This window comes from Ascaphus truei, chromosome 9 (assembly GCF_040206685.1).
Source record: "Ascaphus truei isolate aAscTru1 chromosome 9, aAscTru1.hap1, whole genome shotgun sequence".
Classification (NCBI taxonomy): Eukaryota; Metazoa; Chordata; class Amphibia; order Anura; family Ascaphidae; genus Ascaphus; species Ascaphus truei.
Genome location: NC_134491.1, coordinates 29863801 through 29887224, shown reverse-complemented (window position 1 = coordinate 29887224; position 23424 = coordinate 29863801). Strand labels below are relative to the sequence as shown.

General features: G+C 43.4%; 1 protein-coding gene across 1 annotated transcript in view; it reads left to right on the top strand.

Annotated features, from left to right (window-relative positions):
• Nucleotides 1-1402: 1402 nt before the first annotated feature.
• Nucleotides 1403-23424, top strand: part of MAP3K9 (mitogen-activated protein kinase kinase kinase 9) — a 55088-nt gene continuing 33066 nt past the window's right edge. The window contains exons 1-2 of the mRNA XM_075614208.1: nt 1403-3031; nt 9611-10024. Coding sequence (XP_075470323.1) covers nt 2548-3031; nt 9611-10024 — 898 coding nt within the window. The 5' untranslated portion in view covers nt 1403-2547. The remainder of the gene's footprint in view (nt 3032-9610; nt 10025-23424) is intronic.

The following is a 23424-nucleotide window of genomic DNA, read 5'->3' as shown; positions in this document are numbered from 1 at the left end:
ATTACATTTTTGTATGGAAAGTACAATGAGTGCAGCGATAAACACTAAAATCAGATGTGTGTTAATTTTGTTTCATTTTAACACTGATAATCACTGATTTTTAAACAGAATAAAAACAACACCGGAACAGCAAAAATAAACACTGATTTTAGAAAAAAAATGAACACTGAAAGCCGTAATCCCGAATTTTATACGGTAAATACAAATATAGCATGAAGTATCTGTTATCTAAATTTAGCATAGGTTGAACTTGACGGACATATGTCTTTTTTCAACTTCATCTACTATGCAACTATGTAACTATAATGTCTTATATGCTGCTCTCATGTTCAGCTTGACACAATCCCCCACCCAATAGGAAGCCTAGTTTTCTGCTAACAATGGGACATTTCCTGAATGCAGCAGCCACTTAACCTCAGGCTTAGTTTCCTGGTTTGTTACTGTAACTTCTACTGTATTTATCTTTCAGTAATAAACTAATAACATACTCAAATAGATTTATTTTTCTATATTGCCTTTTTCATTTCACCATTTCTACACCATTTCTCATTTGCATTTTTAACTAAGAGCTACCATGATCCCAGGACTACAATGACAGATTTGAAGGTACTGGATCATAAATGCATTTTGAATAGAATACTTTGGTGGGATTCCAGTAAGTCTTTCCATTCCCTGATGTTGGTAATAAGTGAGACCTTTTCCGAATAAGTGACACTCAGTTTCACTAATATTACTGAGCAGACATTTGAACACTTCTGTACTGTATATGGATTCCTTGTATTGTACTTCTTTCCCTACAGTGTAATAATATGTTATGGTATGTTATAGTATGCATGTTATAGTATGTTGTAGTATGTGTTATAGTAGGTTATAGTATGTATGTTGTAGTATGTATGTTATAGTATGTATGTTATAGTATGTTTTAGTATTTTGTGGTATGTTACAATATGTATGTTATAGTATGTTGTATGTTATAGTATTGTATGTTGTAGTATGTTATAGTATGTTATTACTTAGCATGTTATAATATGTTATAGTATGTGTGTTATAGTATGTTATAGTATGTATGTTATAGTATGTTATATTACATTATGTGTGTTATAGTATGTTAGTAAGTTGTATGTTATAGTATGTGTGCCCTTTGTGGTACACCTGGATAAAACCTGTCTCATGTTTTTGCATTATTGTTTACACCTTATTAAAGTTTTGTGTAAAAAAAAAAAGAGAGCGGGTCAGCAGGTTTGAGATGGGGGGGGCGTGAACAATAGGTTGGGAGGGTATGGGATATAACCCAGGCTCTCCTCCAATCATAATTAGCACAGGTACTGATGGATAGGTTCGTCAGCCAATGGGAGAGAAGAGCGGCTGCAGTAGGCTCGCTTCCTTCCCTCTGGCTGAGAGGGACCGGGGCGCCGGGCAGGGGACAGCGGGCAGGGCAGCAGCGGGCAGGGAATAGCGGGCAGGGGGCAGCGGCACAGAGGGGTGCGAACTGACCCGCTGCAGCTGGCCGGCGCGGAGAGTGGCCGGACCGGAACGAGCGCTCACGTCAGGACCGCCCTGGTTCTGGTTCCTCTGGATCACCTGATTGTGCCACCTCTAATCCTGCTGGGTCCTGTAAGCCTGCATGTTCTGGTTCTGCTGGTTCTGTAACCTTTTACTCCCCCTGGATCTCCTGATTCTGCGAGTTCTATTGGACCTTCTGATTCTGCGAGTTCTGGTTCTGCTGGACCTCCTGCCCCTGCAGACGGTAGTTATCCTGTACATCCTGGTTCTGCAGCATTTAGTTATTGTGGACCTCCTGATTCTGCAGACTTTACTTACTTGGATGTCCTGGTTCTGCTGGGGATTCTATTTCTGCAACTTCTGGTTCTGCCTGCAAGCTCCTGCTGGCCCACCCTCTCCTGCAAGCTCTGGTTCTGCCTACAAGCTCATGCTGGCCCATCCTCTTCTGCAAGCCCTGGTTCTGCCTACAAGCTCATGCTGGACCACCCTCTCCTGCAAGCCCTGGTTCTGCCTACAAGCTCATGCTGGACCACCCTCTCCTGCAAGCCCTGGTTCTGCCTACAAGCTCATGCTGGACCACCCTCTCCTGCAAGCCCTGGATCCCCAGGCGTTCTCTCTGATTGATGTGTTGGCTCTGCAGTAATATTTGGTGCTTTTGAATCTCCTGGTTTGGAGAAAGCTCCTCTGTTTCAGAGCAGGAGGCCTGACCAAATAAACCCCTTCTCTTCAAATCCTGCTTCTGAAATACCTTGAGCTGCTGCAGAACCTGTCCCTGTCAGTTCTGGTTCTGAATGCGCTGGTACTTCACTTTCTGCCCTCACCTCCTGTGGTGCATAGACTGGGACTCTCACCCCTTTCTGTAGAGGTAACACGTTACCTGGGACCCTGATTGGGTGAAGCAGTCTTTCGGTAGAGGTGACCTCCTTGACCTGTGCTGCGCTTGGTCATCCTGAAGCTGCTTTTGTGTAGTTGTTTCCACCTCCAAAAGTGTCCGTGCATGAGCACAAAGCTCAATCCCCCAAGCCTCCCCTATGGATCATTTCAATGGAGCCCCTCAGATCTCTGCTCTCCCTGTCTGGCAATATCAAACCTTCTCTGGGCTTTACTAGAGGAGCAGCAGATGCATCAGTGCTACCAGTACCTTTGGTTGCAGAGGAAGATGAAGAGGAGGGCAGAGGTAGAACTCCCACTAGACAGGATTTTCTGGAGGAAGATGATGATGGCGGAGTTGCAGGGGTCATTGAGGAGCAGCCTTCCTGCTCCCAAGCTGCCCCTTTTTACTGGACAGCTGTATTTGACTATGAGGCCTCTGCAGAGGATGAGCTGACCCTACGTCTCGGGGACCTGGTTCAGGTGCTCTCCAAGGACTCTCGGGTATCAGGGGATGAGGGCTGGTGGACTGGGAAGATCCAAGACCGTGTGGGCATCTTCCCCAGCAACTATGTGACCACAACACAGAGCTTCTCCAGCAAACTGCAGGGCAAAAGGGCAGAAGAGCTACCTTGCTACCCAGCCCCAGCCATACAGTGTAAGAGAATGTGGGGGTATATGGGGAAGTTAGGTTACCTGGAATACGGGTAACTGCAGTGCAACTCTGCCTTTTCATTTCATGGGGCTACCTTATCTCAGTGTAAATATTTTTGGTGATATATAGAGAAGTTGGGACAAGGATATGGAAAACTCTCCTTGTTATTATTTCACCACCATATAATGTAATATGGGAGGGGGTACATTGTGAGGCCAATGGGAGAGGGCACTGCTTTGAATACAATAATAATGTTTATCTTATGCTGTGATACAGGGTACTCATTTTTGCATGTAGAGATTTCCATGCACAAGTCTCTGCCCCATAAAGAGACGACACGCTCATTTTTATGCATTATGTACAGGTTGGTACAATAATTTAACCAAGGTTATGACGCTTCAAACCTGTCCACCCTTGTGGATAGATGGTACTCCTGAGTATATTGCTATTAACACCTTACCACAGAGGGGTTGTATTATCACTGCAGAAACATGATTTCAAGGGCATGATTAAATATGTTGGTACTATCATAAAATATATGCCTCAAAGATTTCCATGAACAGCACTAGCAGCAATGCTACCTATTGGCCTGCAATAAGATAAGTCACCCTATAGAGCGTGAACAACATGACATAACATTCTCACACTCATTGTTTACAAATGGGTGGAGGTAAAATGTCATTCTGTAGGAGGCTTCCTGCATGACTTTGTATAGTGTCGATAATTAGAGAGGTGTAGTGATACTGAAAATATTTTTTTTAAAGTTTATTGTAATGCTCCATGAATGGTACTATTCCAAAAGGAGTTGTTTTTTTTTTTTTTCATGTTTTTTTTTTCTTGAAGCCGAAATATACTGTATTTTTTAAATGTGCAATTTTTCGACTGGTGGATGCCCATAGGTTTTGATAATGCAGACCATCATGTTCTGAGTTTGATTGGCAGCTATCAGAACTCGCAGGCAACGTGCTATAAAACAACATGACCACCGGCTACTAATTACCCCCAGGGTGCCACTTTGAAAAGTACTGGGCTATTATTAAGGTGTCTGGAATTGAGTGATGTGTGGGTTTCAGGGTACTCTGCAGATTATTCATTAAACTGTGATAATGCCGACCTGGACACTATCACACAAACTCCCATTGACTTAAATAAAAGTTTCCAAGCAATAGTGACCAATCGACACTATCGCAGCTTACTGAATAAGCCCCTCACAGTAGGGGGACTGTTCTGCCCTGTATTTATGCTCGGCACCATTATTTTCACTGGCCACTGGGTCAATATTCCTCTTCTCCAAAAGAAAGCACCTCTGGGCTGCTTAGGAGTATTAAATACTGCATGGAATCCCTTTGCTTGTTGCACTGAAGGGGCTAACCCCTTTGGGCCGTGTTTCAGGAAGTCACATTTAATACTTCTTTGTAAGATAAACAATGAAAACGTTAGCAGGATGTTGCGCAGTGTACAGAATGGGGCATTTTACAGGCCAACAGCTTTTGTCTATATCTTTACATGGTCTCCTATTTAAAATCAGTAGATTAGTTGGAAAGGTACCAAATTTGTGAAAAGCTCAACCAGGACAGCTGTATTTGAGCGAGCAATATATTGGAGTACATTTAATATCTTTGAAAAATATGTTGGTGGTCTTAACAAGTGTTGTGTGCTGTTGTGTTGTGACCTCATTATGATAGACCTGTCCAGGGCAGGCAAGGACATTATATAGCTTCGAGCAGTTGATACCTGTGTTTGAAGGGACCTGCAGTTAATGTATGTCCAACAGCTGTAAGCATTAGGGCCCATATGAAATAAGACTGCTTAGTTAATATAGCACCAAGACCCATTGACTATAATAGGCAGTAAGGTATCTTCCAGTGCAAGAAGGTGCTTTATGGCAGAATCATGCTTAGTAGATGTGGGCCTAACCGTTGAACCAACAGTGGACCCAAGTGTGTTGGTCCAGAGTTCTTATTCCTTAGCAAGTCACTGTCACTTTGTATTTTCATCCTAATCACATACTGTATTGTGAAATAGTTTTCTGTTTTGGAGAAATATTGATCTTGTGGCTAATATGTTGGATTACGCAGATTTTTCCTTATTAACTGTTATGTATGTTTTGTATGAATGTCAGGGGTGGACGGAAAAAAAAGAAGAAAAAAAAAGGAGCCAGCCCAGATTTTTAGGAGCCAGACTTTGGCCTCCGTCGGCTTTGTGTGTTAGTGTGTGACACACACAGATGCGTGTACACACAGACATACACACACACACACACACACACACACACACACACACTCTCCTCCCCTTCCTCCAGCTGCAAGTTCTGAGAACGGGTTGGCACTCACGAAAGGCTCCCTCCGCCAACCCCTCTCGTGCCTTGCTACCGCCGACTCCACAGCACAGTGCTCACTGACCTGACTGTCACAGACATCTTGGTGACCGGCAAGCACGCAACCTACCCTGCTTAATGCAAGATAGGTTGCACTGTTGCCGGTCACAGTGACTGACGGAGAAGCGTGGGACAGCGGCGGGAGCGAGGCACAACTCTGTCTCCAGCGGTGAACTTTTAGGCACATCTCTCATTATCATTCTCAGCCCTTGTCTCCCCACTGCTGGATGAGGCCTCCCCAAGGATCTTCCAGGTACTGCGGTTGCAGCCTCTCTTTTCCACGTTGCTCCAACACATTTTCTGATTTCATCCTCCCATCTTACTTTTGGTCGTCGTCTTCGTCTTTTGACATCCCTTAAAATCCACTCGACTGCCCCCCTTGTCATTTATATATGAGTGTGAAATTCTCTCTTTGTTTACTTTATTGCTGTAAAACAAGATTTTGGGGAATTGGTTAAAATTTACCATCATTTTATAGATGTTTTGAGGGTTTATTTAAAGGCCAGACCAGGTTGCTGCAACTTTGAAACTTTTAATAATTTCATTTTCTTCACATGAACCACTAATTATTCTCTAAAGAAGCAGTAGGTACAGTACAGTATATATTACATGATCTTGTTCTATCTGATGCAAAAGTTCAGTATTTTAGCCAAACTTTTCGGAGTTATTAACCCCTTGAGAGCCCCATGACGTAGCCACCACATCATGGGGTCTGGCACCCCAGGGACCCCATGACATAGAGGTTATGTCATGACTTTTAAAAGAGCAATCCACCCTAACCTCTATTATTTTATTTTTTTTACCAGGGTTGGAGCTGGGGGTCCTGCAGAGCTGAACTGTACTATTTTCAGCCCCCCTGGTTTCCGAGATACGGGTATTACTACTTCATTTTCAAAGGGGATTTGAATGCACAGCCAATAGGAAGTCACAACCGATGATGTTGGCGCTTCCTATTGACCTGAAATATGGCAGCCATTTTGTTTCCCGTAAGGGAAATTTTGACTGGGTAACTTCACCGGTAAGCATCTCCCAGACCCAGGGGTCCCCAGAGTTTAAAATAGTGGTGTTTGGTTCAGGGAACCCACCAGTGGGGGTGGATTAAAAGAAATAAAGACAAGTAGGAGGAACAGCTCCTTCCCTTTTTTAAGCTGTTTTTTCTAGGGGAGATCACGTTCGTCGCTCCTATTGAGCACTGAACGTGATCTGGCAGACAGGAGTGGAGACTCCCATCTCTTCCGTTCACGTCAGCGAGGCCGGGATAACGTGACCGCTCCTCTGGGCGCTAAATGCCAGGGGCTGTGGCCCTCTGGGGCTGTGCTCCCTCCGGCACACACAGGCTTAAATATATCTTGAATTACTAAGCAGAGGTTTCTCAAAACTGCTGTATAGATCCAGCTATAACCAATATGATCTTTTACAGGGGTGGAAACTCCAGCCCTCAAGGGCCACCAACAGGTCAGGTTTTATAGATATCCCTGCTTCAGCACAGGTGGCTCAGTCAATGAGAGCCACCTGTGCTGAAGCAGGGATATCTTTAAAACCTGACCTGTTGGTGTACCTTGAGGACTGGAGTTGGCCACTCCTGATCTATTAGGGTCCTGTTTATCAGACTATAAAGCAGCAATCCCATCTTCTTAAAGGATTTTTTTTTTAACTTTCCTTTTTATTTGATAAATTCATTTTTAACCATTGTCCCATCTATTCTGGAACTATACACTAGCACACTCCTGGAGCGTTAGGAAATCAGCATGATCACCAGCACACTCATTGCCAGAGAGCCAATGAATAAGGGGTACATTGCATGGCCTTGCCATCATTCACTGGCTATCAGGACCAGAAAATATTTTCTGAACCGGTATGCTTCTAGTAGAAAGGCAGCAATAGAGTTCCCTGGGCCAATCAATTCGATTGTTTTGGACAGACTCTAGTTTACTTGAGGTCCCTGGAAACTAGAGGTGGTCCCCCAAATCCATTGAAGCTGATGTCTTCTTCAGTCTGTATTTTATATTACGGCCAATTAATCAGTGACTGCCTCATAGATACAGATTTCTAAGTTATGTTACACAGATATTTCACTCTGTTGATCAATATAGTCCAATATGTTTGGTAGTCCTACAAATAATCATTGAATTGGTCGGCAAAAGGAAAGATTTGACAGCCTAAATGATCTTGGTCAAATAAGCATAATATAAGAAGATCATGACCCTTATTTTACTTGTTCTTATTCCTTTGATCATTGGCTCTGAAAATGCCCTCTAATCCACTATGTTCCTTGTAATTTTACAAACCAACGAAGGAATACATATAGAATAGCAACCATGTGGAGTTTGCTTTGTATTAGCGCAAATTGGATTGGCTTTGATGCGTGCTAAAAAGTATAAGCTAATTATAAACATTGACAGGGACTCTAAAATCATGATACATAGCAGTGGGTTAACTTTTTTTAAACAGAATATTGCCTCTTTGTGCATACTTGGTAAAATCAATGCAAAATATCTTATTGAAATTGTGTAGGGTGTAACAAGGAAATGTCACTGAGCAAGCTTAAACATGAAAGATGAGCTTTATTGTGGCTAAAAGATTCTAATGTGCTTTCAACTATTTTATCTGACATAGCTGGTTTAGTGATATGTGTGATCGTAGAATTGCTGCTGTATAGCCTTTAGTATACCCTTATGTTCAGGAAATGTATCAGGGCCCTTATCGTTTGCTGAGAGGGTGCGCTGAGTGTCCTACTTAGCGTGCGCGTTCACATTAGGAGCAGCGGCCGGGACCGCGTTCACAATGGGCGCACAAAGGGGAACATTTAAAGATGGCAGCAGAGACGAATTGTGAAGTAGCGTCGACGTGTCCAGCGGTGACTTTTTTTCTCCGCGACTTCAATGCGGTGGAGCACCGTCAGCGGTTTGGTCGCTGTCAAAAAGTCCCATTCCGCTTATGATTTGCCCTGAACATCTTCCCTTTTTTCTTGCTTATTTTTAGGAACGATCAGTTCCTATTATATTCCCGAAGAAGGGGGCGGATAAGGCCATTTGATCGCTGAACTAGTCTTTCTGGAACTGAAAGGGTTACTTGCCTCCATCATAAAAATTACATAAATGTCAGGATGTTTGTGAGTACTATTTGCAGTTAGCACAGCTATTCAGCAAGGTTTATGAAAACGTTGTTGAAAACTGTAGAGAAGGTCACGTACCTAAGTGCTTTTACTTAATTAGAACCAAGATAATGTTCGGGATGTTGCACCTTTAACTCAATAAGGTCCACTGTGGAATCGTGATTAACAGAAGTCCATGTTTTTGGAGCTGTTCATTCAGCACTATCTGTGTGTGCAGTGTCAGCATTTCTGTGCTCAAAGCCAACTGCTTGGCACTGACCTTTAATTCATTCAGCCACATGGGTTTTGACCGTGAAGGCTGACTGTTTTTTTTTAAAGCAGCAGTTCCCCCTAATCTGGTTTTGTTTGATTTATCTCTGGGGGGGCCCTTGGTTCCTGAGATACATACCTGTAAAGGTAACACGAGAACCGTCTCCTTCAGGGGAAACAAAATGGCGGTATAAATCTCCTCCAGTGCGCAGGCCAGTAGAAGTGGCATCATCATCCTCTTTCTGTTTGCTTCCATGATGCAGGGGGTTTAAAACAACAAGGAAGTAGCGGCGCTCGCGTTCTCGGTATGTACTACAGGAATCGGGTTGAACATTGTAATACTTTGTACTGAACTTAGTGTACTTAAGTGAAACTATAACTTGATACTTCCCATTGTGCTGATTTATTTCTAACTTTTTTATCTATTGAAAAGCCTTAATTTTTTTGCTAAGTTTTCATCTGTTTATTATTTTTCTGACAACCACTATTACCATGGTAACCTTTTTTTGTTTTGAGTGTAAATTTTAACCTCCCTCGGAGCCAAATTTTTCACAACTGATATCTCCAGAATTCAACTACAAAATTAAAAAAGGGTAGGATTGCCAAAGACAGCAGCAAAATTACTTTGCAATGGTAAAAATAAAGACATTTCTTTTTTTATCTTCAGTAGAGTTGATTGCGATTTTTAAGGATTGTTATTGATAAGAAGACCACCTTCTAGAGTAGATGGAATTGCATCTTTAAGTGTAATTAATTCTGATGGTTGAAGTAATCTGAAATCAACTAGTTCTTTTTTTCTTTTCCTCCCACCTCTTTATCTCTCTCTCTGAACACCTTTCAGTACTAGAGATCGACTTTTCAGAGCTGACACTGGAGGAAATCATTGGGATCGGAGGCTTCGGGAAGGTGTACCGCGCCATTTGGAGTGGAGAGGAGGTGGCCGTCAAAGCTGCCCGCCATGACCCCGATGAAGACATCAGCCAGACCATTGAGAACGTCCGGCAGGAAGCCAAACTCTTTGCAATGCTTGAGCACCCGAACATTATGGCTCTGAGGGGCGTGTGCCTGAAGGAACCCAACCTGTGCTTGATCATGGAGTTCGCTCGGGGAGGATCGCTAAACAGGGTGCTCGCTGGGAAGAAGATTCCACCTGATATCCTGGTGAATTGGGCTGTTCAGATCGCCAGAGGGATGAATTATTTGCACGATGAAGCTATAGTGCCGGTCATACACCGTGACCTGAAGTCTAGCAACAGTAAGTAAGATGCGGGGGGAGGGAATGGGGAAAAAAGCTGGTTTTAATGACGGCATCTGAATACTGAATAACTGCTTTGTTTGATGCAAAATATTCACAAAGCAGCAGTTCCCCTATTTTTGGATTTATTTTTCTCTGGAATCGGGGGGGGGGGGTGGTCTTCAGCCGAACTCTGCTATTCTTAGCTCTCGGGACCCCTAGGTTATTCATATAACATAATATATAACCTATATGAAAAACCATATAAGATATAACAATTTATAACCTATATATTTTTTATATATAACATAATATATAACCTATATGAATAACCTATATATATTTTTTTTATTTAACATAATATATAACCTATATTAATTTACCATTCAGAATTTTTGAGTTGAAAGAATAAAAAAAATATGGTGTCTTGAAAATGTAGTAATTTCCCCCATCTTTCAAAGCTAGTAGCAAGTACATGTCAGTGACGAAGGTGTGACCTGGTGGTAATAGAACCACCGTGGAAGTTGGAGAAACACATGATTACAATATATATGAATATTAGCATGTCTTTTCTATGGTTTGTTTTCTCTACCTTATACCTCAAGGTCCAAGCAGGAACTGATCATCAACAGGATAGAGGCAATAAAATGAAGGCGTTTAGCTGCACCTATAGAAAAACCCAGAGGTTGGGTTAGATTTTTTTTTCTATTGAGTAGAAAATGTGTTGGAGTATTTTGAATGATATTGAATGATATTGCCAGCTCTGCCTTCGATGTGGGAGGGTTTAGCCCGGGAAGACCATCACTGCTCTGCTCTCCACAGTCGCCCCACAAGGCATATAACTTTGCAAAGCATTGCGGGGTGCAACTTGAGAGAGCAGAGCCCTGATTGACAGTCCTGCCTCAGATAAAGGTACGATTACGGAAGAGATAGGACAGAGCTGTTTGTCTCCGCTCTACTCTCTGAAGTCGTACAATGCTTTGCAAAGTGCGATGCAAGGTATTGTTGCACATGACTTTAGAGATCAGAGTGGGAACACGTCGCTCTGCCTCCGATGGCCGTGCATGCAGTTGCGGTTCATTCAGTCGCGGTTCCTGACCGCTCTGTCTCCGATGGCGGTGCATGCCGTTGCGGTCCTGACCACTCTGCCTCTGATGGCAGTGCATGCAGTCGCGGTTCCTGACCGCTCTGCCTCCGATGGCGGTGCATGCAGTCGCGGTTCCTGACCGCTCTGCCTCCGATGGCGGTGCATGCCGTTGCGGTTCCTGACCGCTCTGCCTCTGATGGGGGTGAATGCAGGCGCTGTTCTTTTTCTCCCGCAGTTGTAGCCTCATGCACACAACACAGCCTATGTGAAAGGTGTATCATACAGTTTTTTTTTAGGCATCTAAGACAGCCGTGTAGGTGTAAACGTGACCTATGGAAGTAGAGATCCTTAACATGTTACCTTGACACGAAGTGCAGGGAATTTTAGATTGTACATGAAGCATTTTTCAAGCTACAGAGCACGTCCTGTACAGAACGCTCCATTCTGCAAGAGAAGCGTAGCTTGTTAAAGGGATTGTAAGATCTCACAAGCAGGGTGCTCATTACCTCTTTGTATCTGTTTGCATGTAACTATCAGATCTGTGCACCCCCATTGTATTGCGGAATATGTCGGCGCTTTACAAATACACAATAATAATAAATGTAAGTTGTAGTAAATGGAATTGAGCAAAGTCTGTTGCATGAAGAGCATTTGGAAAGCAATGATTTTAGTCTAGCAGTTCCCCTGCTGCTCTGGGCAGCGCTCTGCTGAGAGCACACAATCAAGTCAGGGTTTATTGCAGACTTTTTAATTAAATGCCGGTTAAGATGCACAGGGGAGCAGTAACGAGCCCCGGTGATGGGCCGTACAAAAGAACACTCTCTAAGTCACTTCAAAAGGTTCCATTCTTTTAGGTCTGGGCCTCACCGTCTTATTACTGCCGGAGCTTGCAAGGCTTGGCAACTTAATGCCATCAGGCCGTGAAAGGTTTTACGCTGTAATAATGTCTGTACAAAGCACAAAACCGGTCTGTGGGGAGATCATTATTCCTTCAAAAGCATGGACCGTCACTTCTACTTCTTTAAAAAAAAAAAATATAAAAGAACGATTATATCGGGAGAAATGCAGTTGGTAATATAAAGAAAGTATTAGCTGCGATCCAACATGTACAAAAAGCAAAAAACTTTTCCAGGAGTTTTGTAGTTTAGATGCTGAAATACTTCCAATCGAAAGAGGCAAACCAAGCGGCACTTGAAATTGAAAAATAAATGAAACCTTTTTTGTTTGTTTTAATATAGCAAAGATCCTGCTTCCCAGGGTTCACTAAATGGCTGCCTGTCAGTCTCAATCAATCCTTCAGTCAGTGTACAGTACCACAGCAGCTACAATGTATCCTGATATTACTACGGTAACATTATTTATTACAGTTTGCAGCTCAAACTGCTGGGAATATTGGCAACAAACTGTCCCAAACGGGAAACGTGTTACAAAGATCTTGCGCTGCTGAGGAGGTGGCTAAATCCTGTTCTAGAAATCAAAGGGTGCTCAGTGTATGAACAATCATTAAACATGGCATTAAGTATTATCTAATACTTCAGAACTGATTTACAGTATTTAAAAAATAAACCACGTGTCGGATATTGCTGGGATTGCTCGTTTAATAACACAGGATCATCTTTGCCATTCCCTAGAAATAATTTTTGGGATAAGTGGCATCTTTAAAGAAGCGCTGCTCCTGGGTACATGTCAAAACGCTTTCAAAATAAAATAAAAAGGGGACAAGACAAGGCTGTCCATTGTCCAATATAACTTGTGCTGTTTGCCACTGCGATAGAGCCACGTGCCAACGCCAACAAACTGAGAACACTTAAGGATTACGAAGGAATAAAAACAGTTTTATTTGCAAACAATATGCTGCTATTTATCTCACACTATTTTAGTGTTTGATATGTTTTGGGGATATAAAATACATTTTAACGAATCAGACGTGTTCAGGGATGGGGAAATCCCGGTGTTTAAAATGTCCCCCGTAGCACCTGTGCGCAGTGATTGCTGAACTGGTTGACCTGTCAAATGACAGCTGCACAGCTCAGTGAGTCGAGCGATTGGATTAGAGAACAGGAAGCATGGGCGGGGCTAGTTGGAGGGGGCGGGGCTAGTTGGAGGGGGCGGGGCTAGTCAGAGCAGAGATGTGAGTGTTGGTGTGAGAAGCTGTGCAGCTGGGCGGGGATCGGGGGGCTGGGGTTAGTTAGTGCTGAGAGTGGCGCAGTTGAAGACCGATGATTGATTGTCACGCGCTAACGCGGGGATATCCTGAGATGTTGGTGGCCCTTGAGGACTGAAGTTGCCCACCCCTGGTATAGAGCGTACATCTCCCAATTGCGTAGGCATTTGGTGTGACTCCTCAGTAAAGGATATAGCTGCTTTATAATATAATTGCAATTTTGCAATACTGTATGTGGTATCTTCGCAAAGTCCCCAGTGGGGACCCTACCGTCGATCCCACCACAGTAAATGTTGATTATTTGGATTTACAAGACCTCAGGGGCGCTGCTTCTTTTCTGTCAAGGAGAATTTTTATATACATTGTGTTGGCATGAAAGGGCAGATTTTTTCCATTGCGTATGGAGCTGTAGAAAAATAGCAAAATATTGGAATAAAGTAGTAAAAATAAAATATATAAAAATATTAGAAGAAATGGCGGCACACGCTGGGTAGAATACCTCAGCAGAGGGGGGGGGGGGAGAGCGGGGGTGCTCGGTAAAGGTAAATAATTAAAGTAATTAATGATCACCAAAGTGATCAGAATACCAGCACAGGGAGTAGAAGAAAAGGGTGTTTATTCAGTCCATCATACAGACATATCCCCACATTTCGATCCCAGAGGGTTCTTCTTATGAAAGTGATCATTAATGATTTATCTATCTATCTCAAATAAATATAACGAGAGAAAATCTTTCTATTATGGAATATTTCCAGCTGTAGTGGAAAACACAACAAAAGGCAGACTAAATACGTAACTCTATCTTGGTGGTAGCAAGAAAGATCAGAATGAATATATGGATAGCTAAAAATGCTCCCGCCATCAGAGAGTTGGAGGGAGAGATTTTTAAATGAATAGAGTGACAGAAGAAATACAATTTATAATGGATATGTTTTATGAAACATTTTTAAAAAATGGGATTCCGTCTTAAAATCGTTGTGAGGGGAAAGACTGGCTCTATTAGGAGAGAACTACGGCGAATCATGGTGTGGAAAGGTCCCTCTGCTTCAGATATAATAGATATAATTCTAATACAAGAATGAGGTGTGTATTTCTGTGGCTGTTTAGAAGAGGTGAAAAAGGTGAGAGAAAGTAGTTGAGCACACCAAAAGGATAAAGCAATCAAAAAGTAGCAAAAAGTGTCATTTAATGACTTAAAGAAGTCATAACAGCATCCCATGGTACGTCGTTTAGTCATTAAGTGGCACTTGTTGATTGCTTTATCCTTTGAGTGTGCGTGACTTCTTTTCATGCCATTATATCTCCTGACTGGTGTTTTTTCTGTCTCCCTGTCACCCACTTGTTGTTCCCTTTTATTTTTTCAGACCCCATGTAGGGGCATCCCAAGTTGCTATACTTGATTTTTCTATTTTTTCATATTACTGTTTAGAAGAGGTATTTATATTATATTTATTATACGTAATGGGAAAATATGTGCTGACCCATTAGAATGAATGTTAGCCAAGAGCTTACACTTCCAAGAAAACGCATGCAAAGAAAAAGTACATTTGTGTCTGTTTTATAAATGTCTTGATTTGTGTGTTGGCCAAAGAAATTACCCACCGCCCCCCCTAGTGTACCTGATAATCAATGGCAAAAACAATGGAGCTCTCGAGATGGTATCAAGCAGGGCATGTTGGGAATTGTGCCGCTGTGGAAGCAAGTCAAGAAGGTCCCCTGAGTCCTTCAGCCTCCAGGTGTAGAGAATGACGACTCCACCATCACGGTATTGAACTTGGAATTGGTCTTGTTGCGTAGGTGAAGGAATTACGGAGTGGGCCGCCTTTCGTCTGCGCTTGGTGAAGAAGGATGTCCGTGTGGCCTCTGTAGCTTTCCGATAAAGGAGCAATCTCTTTGCCTTTTATCTGTCTGGTGCTAAGAACGAAGAATGATGTATGGCTTCCCAGTTTGATAATATAATTACGTTTTTTCAATTTGGCGGTGTAAATTTTGAAGTTACAAGGTAAAGCGCAAAGTTGAAGTGAGATTGGGTTAGGTGGATAGGTAGTAAGATGACTGTTTTTTTTTATTTGCTCATTTAGTCACAAAGATGCAGTGTAAAGGATTTGCTTTAAAAAATAAAAAAAAGGCCACCCCCATTTCTGTTGCAGGTTTCAGATATTGCTGCATAAATCTATTTGAAAGACCTTTGCCCCATTGTTTTTGCTTTTTTTATATTTGTTTTGTACAGCATTCCAATGCTTGGCGCTTAGGGTAGGGGGTTAATTTAAGGGGTTTGGGTAAGGGCTTACTGTAGGGGGTTTTATGGTAAGGCAATTACTTTAGCAGCAAAGTGGTGGCAGCTTCCGGCGGCGGGTGAATCGCGGACAAATGTCCTAGACCGAGCTCCAGTCCTCAAGGGCCAGCAACAGGCCAGGTATTAAGGATATCCCTGCTTCAGCACAGGTGAATCAGTTATTCTGACTGGGCAGCGGGAAGGCGATTCTGCTCACGGCTGCAACGTTCCTGCTTTCTGTGCATCAGGAAGATACAGAGCCCCCCAAGTCTCCTACTCTCCCCCGTGTCTCTCTCTGCCCCTGCATTTCACCCAAACCTCCCCCGTGTCTCTCTCTGCCCCTGCATTTCACCCAAACCTTTCCATGTTACTCCCCCCATTCGTGTCGCTATATCTCTTCCCCCCCCCCAATGTGTCACTTTCTCTCCTCCCCCCCTCCGTGTCACTTTCTCACCCCCCTCGTGTCGCTTTCTCTCCCCCCTCGTGTTGCTTTCTCTCCTCCCTCCGAGTGGCGCTCTTTCTCCCCCCTCCGTGTGGCGCTCTCTCTCCCCCCTCCGTGTGGCGCTCTCTCTCCCCCCTCCGTGTGGCGCTCTCTCTCCCCCCTCCGTGTGGCGCTCTCTCTCCCCCTCCTGTGTGTCTCTCTCCCCCCCTCCTGTGTGTGTTTCTCTCTCCCCCCCTCCTGTGTCGCTCTCTCTCCCCCCCTCCTGTGTGTCTCTCCCCCCCTCCTGTGTCGCTCTCTCCCCCCCCTCCTGTGTCGATCTCTCTCCCCCCCTCCTGTGTCGCTCGCTCTCCCCCCATCCTGTGTCGCTCTCTCTCCCCCCACCCCTCTGTGTCGCTCTCTTCCCCCACCTCTCTGTGTCGCTCTCTTCCCCCCACCCCTCTGTGTCGCTTTCTCCCCCCCACTTTATGTTGTTTTCTCCCACCCATGTTACTTTCCCCCTATGTCACTTTCTCCCCCCGCATGTCAGAATTTGTTCTTCTGCAGCCATTCTTTTGTAGATCTGCTTGTATGTTTAGGATCATTGTCTTGCTGTATGACCGACTTTCCCTTCAGCTTCAGCTCACGGACAGATGGCCGGACATTCCCCTCTAGAATCTTCTGATACAATGCAGAATTCATGGTTGTGTCAATGATGGCAAGCCGTCCAGGTCCTGAGGCAACAAAGCAGCCCCAAAGCGTCACACTACCACCACCATGCTTGACGGTTGAGATGAGGTTCTTCTGTTCGAACGCAGTGTTTGGTTTTCGCCAAACATAACGTTTCTCATTTAGGCCAAAAAGTTCTACCTTTGACTCGTCTGCCCAGAGAACATTGTTCCAGAAGTATTGTGGATCATCTGTGTGTTCTTTGGCAAACTTCAGACGGGCAGCAATGTTCTTTTTAGAGAGCAGTGGTTTCCTCCTGGCTATCCTTCCATGAACATCATTGTTGTTCAGTCGTTTCTGATAGTTGCATAATGAACACTCACATTAGCCAAGGCGGGAGTGGCCTGCAGATCCTTGTGTGTTACTCTGGGATTCTTTGTGACTTCCTAGATGATTTGTCAGTTTTTTCTTAGAGAGATTTTGGTAGGACCGCTACTGGGTAGAGTAACTGTTCTTGAACTTTCTCCATGTGTCTGAGAGTGGATTCGTAGAGCCCCAAATCCTTAGAAATTGCTCTGTAACCCTTTTCAGACTGATGAGCATCAATAACTGCTTTTCTGAGGTCCTCAGAGATTTCTTTTGATTTTGGCATGACGTGTTTCTACACACCTGTATGGTAAAGACCAAACTCACTAAGTTTCTGATCTTTATATAGGGTGGGGCCTCCCAAACTCACCCCTGAAGATCTACCTAATTATTTAAACACCTGATTCTAATTATCCCCTTTTAATTGAGATGATAAAACCAGGGTTTCACTTACTTTTGCACATTCCCTCACTCTTAATTACTCATTCTTTATCATACATCATTTTGTTTCAAACGACATGGAATTGCTTAATATAAACCCTATTGGATATTGAGCAAAAGAAGGTTATCATGGGAAAACTATGGAATTTCCGTAATTATCATTGGAGTTGACAACCTTTTTCTCGCCACTGTATATGTTGCTTAATGGACTGCGGGGCCTATGCAGAGAGCAGCGCTATTTCGAAATTCGCCATTTTTTGGAGAAAATCGCGCAGAAAGCAGCAGAAAATGGCGAGTTCCGAAAAACGCGCCAATTTTTCTTTTCTATTTGTAAAACTCGCCTCGCGGCTGGCGAGAACCTCAATCTCGCCAGTTTTAAAAATATCCGTATGCAGAGAGGCGCGAACGGCATCTAGCGGCTGTTCGCGCCAATAAAATGGCGCGATTGTCTCCTTTTTGCCTCGCCAGAAAAAACTGGCAAGAAGCTGCCGCTCGCGGCCATTGCAAAGGGAAAAAAAAGGCGCGAATTTGTTTTTACACGTTTCTGAAGCGCGCATCTCGCCAATTTAAACTCGCCACACGCATCCATGTTAAACATAGCAGAATTCGCACTTTTCTGCATATGGAGAATAAAACTCTCCAAAAAAGCTACTTTTTAATAAATTCGCCAATTTTAAAATTCGCTGCTCTCTGCATAGGCCCCTGCATCTCTAGGCATTGTGTAGCCTCTCTGTGTTTTCACTCCTTGTTACGGCTCCAAAACATCAGATTACACCACAAAATAAAGCATTGTTAATTAATTCCTGCTAGTAACTTTCACAGGGAGGCAGATCTCATCCCAGTACTAGCAAAGAAATCTGTGTTGGTGCCAAATGCTTCATGTGATTCACTGAAGTGCTGAATAAGTATTTTTATTTGCAGAGCCTGTACCATCCTCACAGCACTTCAGAAAGGTGTACTGTAAGTACACAATCCATGTCAGGAATTTTGTATTGCGGTCACTATTTCATTGAATTTTTTATACTTTATCATTCTGGAGAGATCAGTCACTTTGCAATGTAATGTATTTTATATTTCTTTATACACATCTATCCATATAAACGACAATACAAGCAACAGGTAAGTAACTTGTGTAACGGTGATTCCCCCACCCTCTGGGAGATCCCCCTGTTACCAGGTGTATGGTGCATGCTACCTGTTGGCTTACAGAATGCTGAGTTGTCCGCCAATGGTTGTGGGGACTACAGGACAGGCTTCTGGGGTATATAGCCCGACATTTATTCCATGGTACACAGCGCCTCCACCTGCCGTAAGCTCCAGATGTATGGAGACAATCTCGTACGGTAGAAACTGTTACCTCTCCCCCCAGTAAGATCACACACCAGGCAGGAGGTATATTCAACTGGAACTGATTTATTCCTGTACACTCACAGCACACGACAGTCCTCTGCCCAATACAGTCTCTGTTCTGGTCTCCAAACTTGGGATGGTCCCTGGACCTTCACTACGGGTCAAGGGCCCCCGCAGCAGTCCCTGCTCTTCCCAAGCCCTCAAGCAGGACCAGGCGAAAAGGTGATCACTCACTCTCCCCCTTAGGAAGAGGATCAGGTCCTGCGTGATACCTTCTCTCTCTCAATGGTAGAGACGCTACTGAATTTGGGGTTGCACCCCCCTTAAGTACAGTAGGGGGAAGGTACTAGGTCTGGACCCAGGATTGGGCAGAACACATACCTAGTCGCACCTCCTCCCCTGTCACTCAAGGGACTGCCTGTGTGGGGAAAACCCATGATTAGTTCTGGCACTGCCTGCTCTTACCAGGACTTGCATGCCAGTGAGGGCAGAATGGTAGCCAGGAACCAGCCATGGCTACACTTGTATGGGAGCAATGCAGCCATTTATACCCTGCAATGTAACATCTAGGGGTTTACAGCATCAAATAGGAGGATAGAATCCCTGGAGGGCACATGAAAGAACATGTTAAAGGTGACAAATAGCATACTGCATATTAAAACCGAGCAGTAACTATTACTAAATAGTATTCACAGTGAATTTAATATTATAATGTTACATAGAATTTGTCGTAAATAAAAAATGCAACCTTCGTTTTTCTGTTGCTGTCATGTATAATAATAATAATAATAATAAAATAGTTTTCTTATATGGTGCTTACAGTGTACACATCGCTGTACACATCGCTGAAAACAGCGTTTTTGCAGGCGCAATGAGTCCTTGCTAGGCTTGTGCGATATCAATATTTTCACCATGATAACGATATTAAGACATTTATCGATATATATATATATATATATATATATATATATATATATATATATATACAGGAAGGCCCCGCTTCTCGGCGCTTCGTTAACCGGCGTTCCGCTTATCCGGCGGCGCCAAGAAGGGGGCCGCCATCTTTAAATTGCAGTTGCGCATGCGCAGACCGCAATCTGCGCGCGCATAATGTAGTTTGCGCGCGCAGACCATAGGCCGCGCATGCGCAGAACGGCGAAAAACGCCGTTCTGTGCATGCAGAGAAGTGAAAATCGCCGGATCCGCTTTCCGGCGATTTTCACTTTATGGCGGGCCCCTGGAACGGAACCCGCCGTATACCCGGGGCCCTGCTGTATATATACATACATACATATACATTTGTGTAAAACAGACAGTGAATCCCAGCGCTTCTCCACCGAGCCACCAACAAATGGGCAAATAAATATTCACAGTGAAAACTAAATCTGTAAAACAAAGGAGACTTTTGGTTACATAATTTGATCAAATAATGATAAGCCTGCTAACCACACCAAGGTAAGTCTCAGTAGCAGTATATGTATATATATATCTATCACAATAAATTTGTTAAAATAAGAGACTGAAAATGTTCTAGTAAATCTGAATAAAATGTCTTCTCAAAATAAATACATTTTCTTTACATTTATTAGAACAAAGAGACATTCATTCCCAAACCCTTTCCATGTCTGCACATCGCCTATCCTCACCTACACTGCCCCCATCACCCTAACATCCCCCTCATCCTCACTCTCACCCTGAGATACTCCCTCCATTTAAAAACATTTTTAATGTTGAAAATATATTAAACAGATTTTTCAACATTTAAGAATTGTCGAAAAATCTGTTTTAATTCATTTTTAACCTTTTTCATAAAGGGTGTGAGTGATGGGATGAGGGGGATATTAGGATGATGGGAGCAGTGTAGTTGAGAAATGGTGAAGTGAAGGCATGGCAGGGGGGGCTAAGGGTCCCAGGGATGAGAAATGGAGAGGAAGGGGTTAAGTGCCCAGGGACTAGAGGGAGTGGTCAAGGCTCAGAGATAAAAGAAGGGGTTAAGGGTCCCAGGGGTAGGGTGGGGGGGATAGAGGGCTTAACAAAAGGAAAGTAAGGAGAGGAGTTCCTACCTTTCCCTGCTGCAGCCTGCTACTCTCACATCCGGTCTCTTCCCCATGCTGCCTGAAGCTCCTCCCCCTCCTTCTGAGTCTGCATTCAGAAGCAGGAAGGGAGGGAGACTCGGGGATAGAGAGGCAGAGAGAGACAGCACAGCGGCAGCTTCAAAGCTGTACCATTGACCGCCGGCATCCAGTAATATCGCGATAACAGTTAATCTCCCATATTTGCACTTCGGGAGATTGTTAACGCGATATTACTGAATACTGTACCTGTTTATCGGCCAACCCTAGTCCCTGCCCTATAGAGCTAACAATCTAATTTTAGGGCCTGGAAGCACAAGGAAGTTGATGAGACTTGCCCAAGGAAAACCGACACAGGTTGGAACCTGATTCAACCACTGCACTATTCCCTCATGTAACTGCTCATCAGTCATCCACTGAATTTTGTGTGTGTGTGTGTGTGTGCCAAACACTTTAGGTAATAGTGGTTAAAGGTTGATGTTACAAGCGGGCACACATGAGTACCACTACATTTTTAGTTACAAATGCAGAGTACCACTATTTCTTTATGTACACACCGTTCTGGTCTTGCTGTAGATGTAGCAAACTCATTTCTGTTTTTGTAGCATAAGGATTTATATAGCTTTATGTATTGTCACGTTTCATAAATGTAGTTGTTTCAGTACTGCTACTTTTTTAGGACACATGCACTCTAGAATGACAGAGGCCTGGATGAAAACTTTACGGCCTTGACAGCTGTTGCAAGAAAGTGTAATAAGGGTCAGGAAGCCCATTAGATACCTGGCAGGATTTCCTCTGATTTGCCTCATGCGAGGAAGTGAGACGTTACTGTGGGATGAGAGGTCCAGCTGAAGACAGCTGTGCAGACAGGGAAGCAAGATTACATCTGTACTCACTTGGGTCACCATGCAGTGATATGATGCTAATCTTCCCTTGGGGAGGAATATTGGTGTTGCAGTAAATTCAGAATACTCAGGCTAGGTCAACAAAGCTGTTAAATCTTAGGCTTATAACGTGACGTTACCTAAAACAGGAATGGACATTATGTTCCCTCGGGTTAATGTGTATCATCCAAGCTAATTATGTGCAGTTCATAATTGGCCCATTATTGTCGCGTAATGTCACGTTCTCTTCCGGTAATGTGTTGGGTTTGCTCCGATCCAGACCTAGAAATAGGTATTTAACTCAATTCGTAAATCCGCGCTCGTGCTGTTTTGAATGAACTCTTGAAGTCAATCTCTTTGCTGCTAGGTGCACAGGAGTCACTAACCGTAATATCCTAAAAAGAGAAAAACCCCTAAGGGAAATCTCCAAACACACAAAAAGAATGCACACAGCGCACCAGGGGTTAGGTCATTCAATATTTCAGAATTAATAAAATCACAATGGATCATCTGGTTAAAATACCAGTTAAAATCTTAATAAACAGTGAATATAACAACACACCAAATGTAATCACCAATTGTGAAACAAGTGAATAATGAATACAACTGATTAAGATTGCATACAGTGAAAATAAAAAAAACAGTGTATCCTAACAAGATGCAATACACAATGTGTGTAATGCAAATACACCTAAAGTGAGAAATGCTCTGATGAGTGATTAGTGAACAACCCACAAAGATAAATCAATTAACCACTACAAAATAAATACACAGTAAAGGGGCATAAACAGTGCAATGATCAATATAAAAAGTGCATGTGCTGTGAACTATATCAAATGAACACAATGACACAAAGCAAAAAACACCCCAATAATTTCAAATAACAAACCATAAAGCTGATCTAAAAAAGGCCACTGTTGGGGAAAGGAACACTAGCCTGGAGTCTCAGACGGGACACCGAGGGAGCTGATGATGTTAAAGGTCCGGACTACAGCTACACCTTGGTACACGAATCACCGCTGGTACTTCCTGGTGGGTGCCTTACTCCAAGGGGCAAGCGCGCTAGGGCAGCCTCACGTGACCACGACGCGTTTCGTACTACGTACTTTGTCAGGTGAATCGTCAGTATTTAACTCCTGAAAAGGAGAGGCGAGGGAAAGAACGCTATGTTACCGAACTCATGCTTAAATGTGGCATTTTCATGGGCAGGATGTGAGTGACCTCAAGTGTTTGTATGACCTAACATTAAGTCCCCACACTTTTGTGGGTATGCGCCTTTAGGGCGATGCTTCATTTGCATGTCATTGTCACTAACGTTATAGTTAATGCTATGCTCTTTACTGGAGAAATCTGATTTAACATTGTTATTGTCCTTAGAAGATACACAGGGCCTAACGTGATGTTAACCTAACTTAAAACCATCTTAAGTGACTTAATGGTGCTATGTGGATCTGGGTCGTGTAACACCTTTCCCATGCTTTATACTTTATTTCACAATTTGAGAGACCTTTAAGCCTTTCAGTGACGGATCCCGGTCCATATTTAGGAAGTAGGGCTATTCGGTGACACCTTCTGGTGTTGGAAGATGCCTTGCAGTTCATTCGGGTTCCAAAGTGGCTTCCAACGCCAGTAGGTCTCATGGAATTGCACTGCTTCTGTGTATGTATATATTAGTTCACACTGCAGTATAAAATA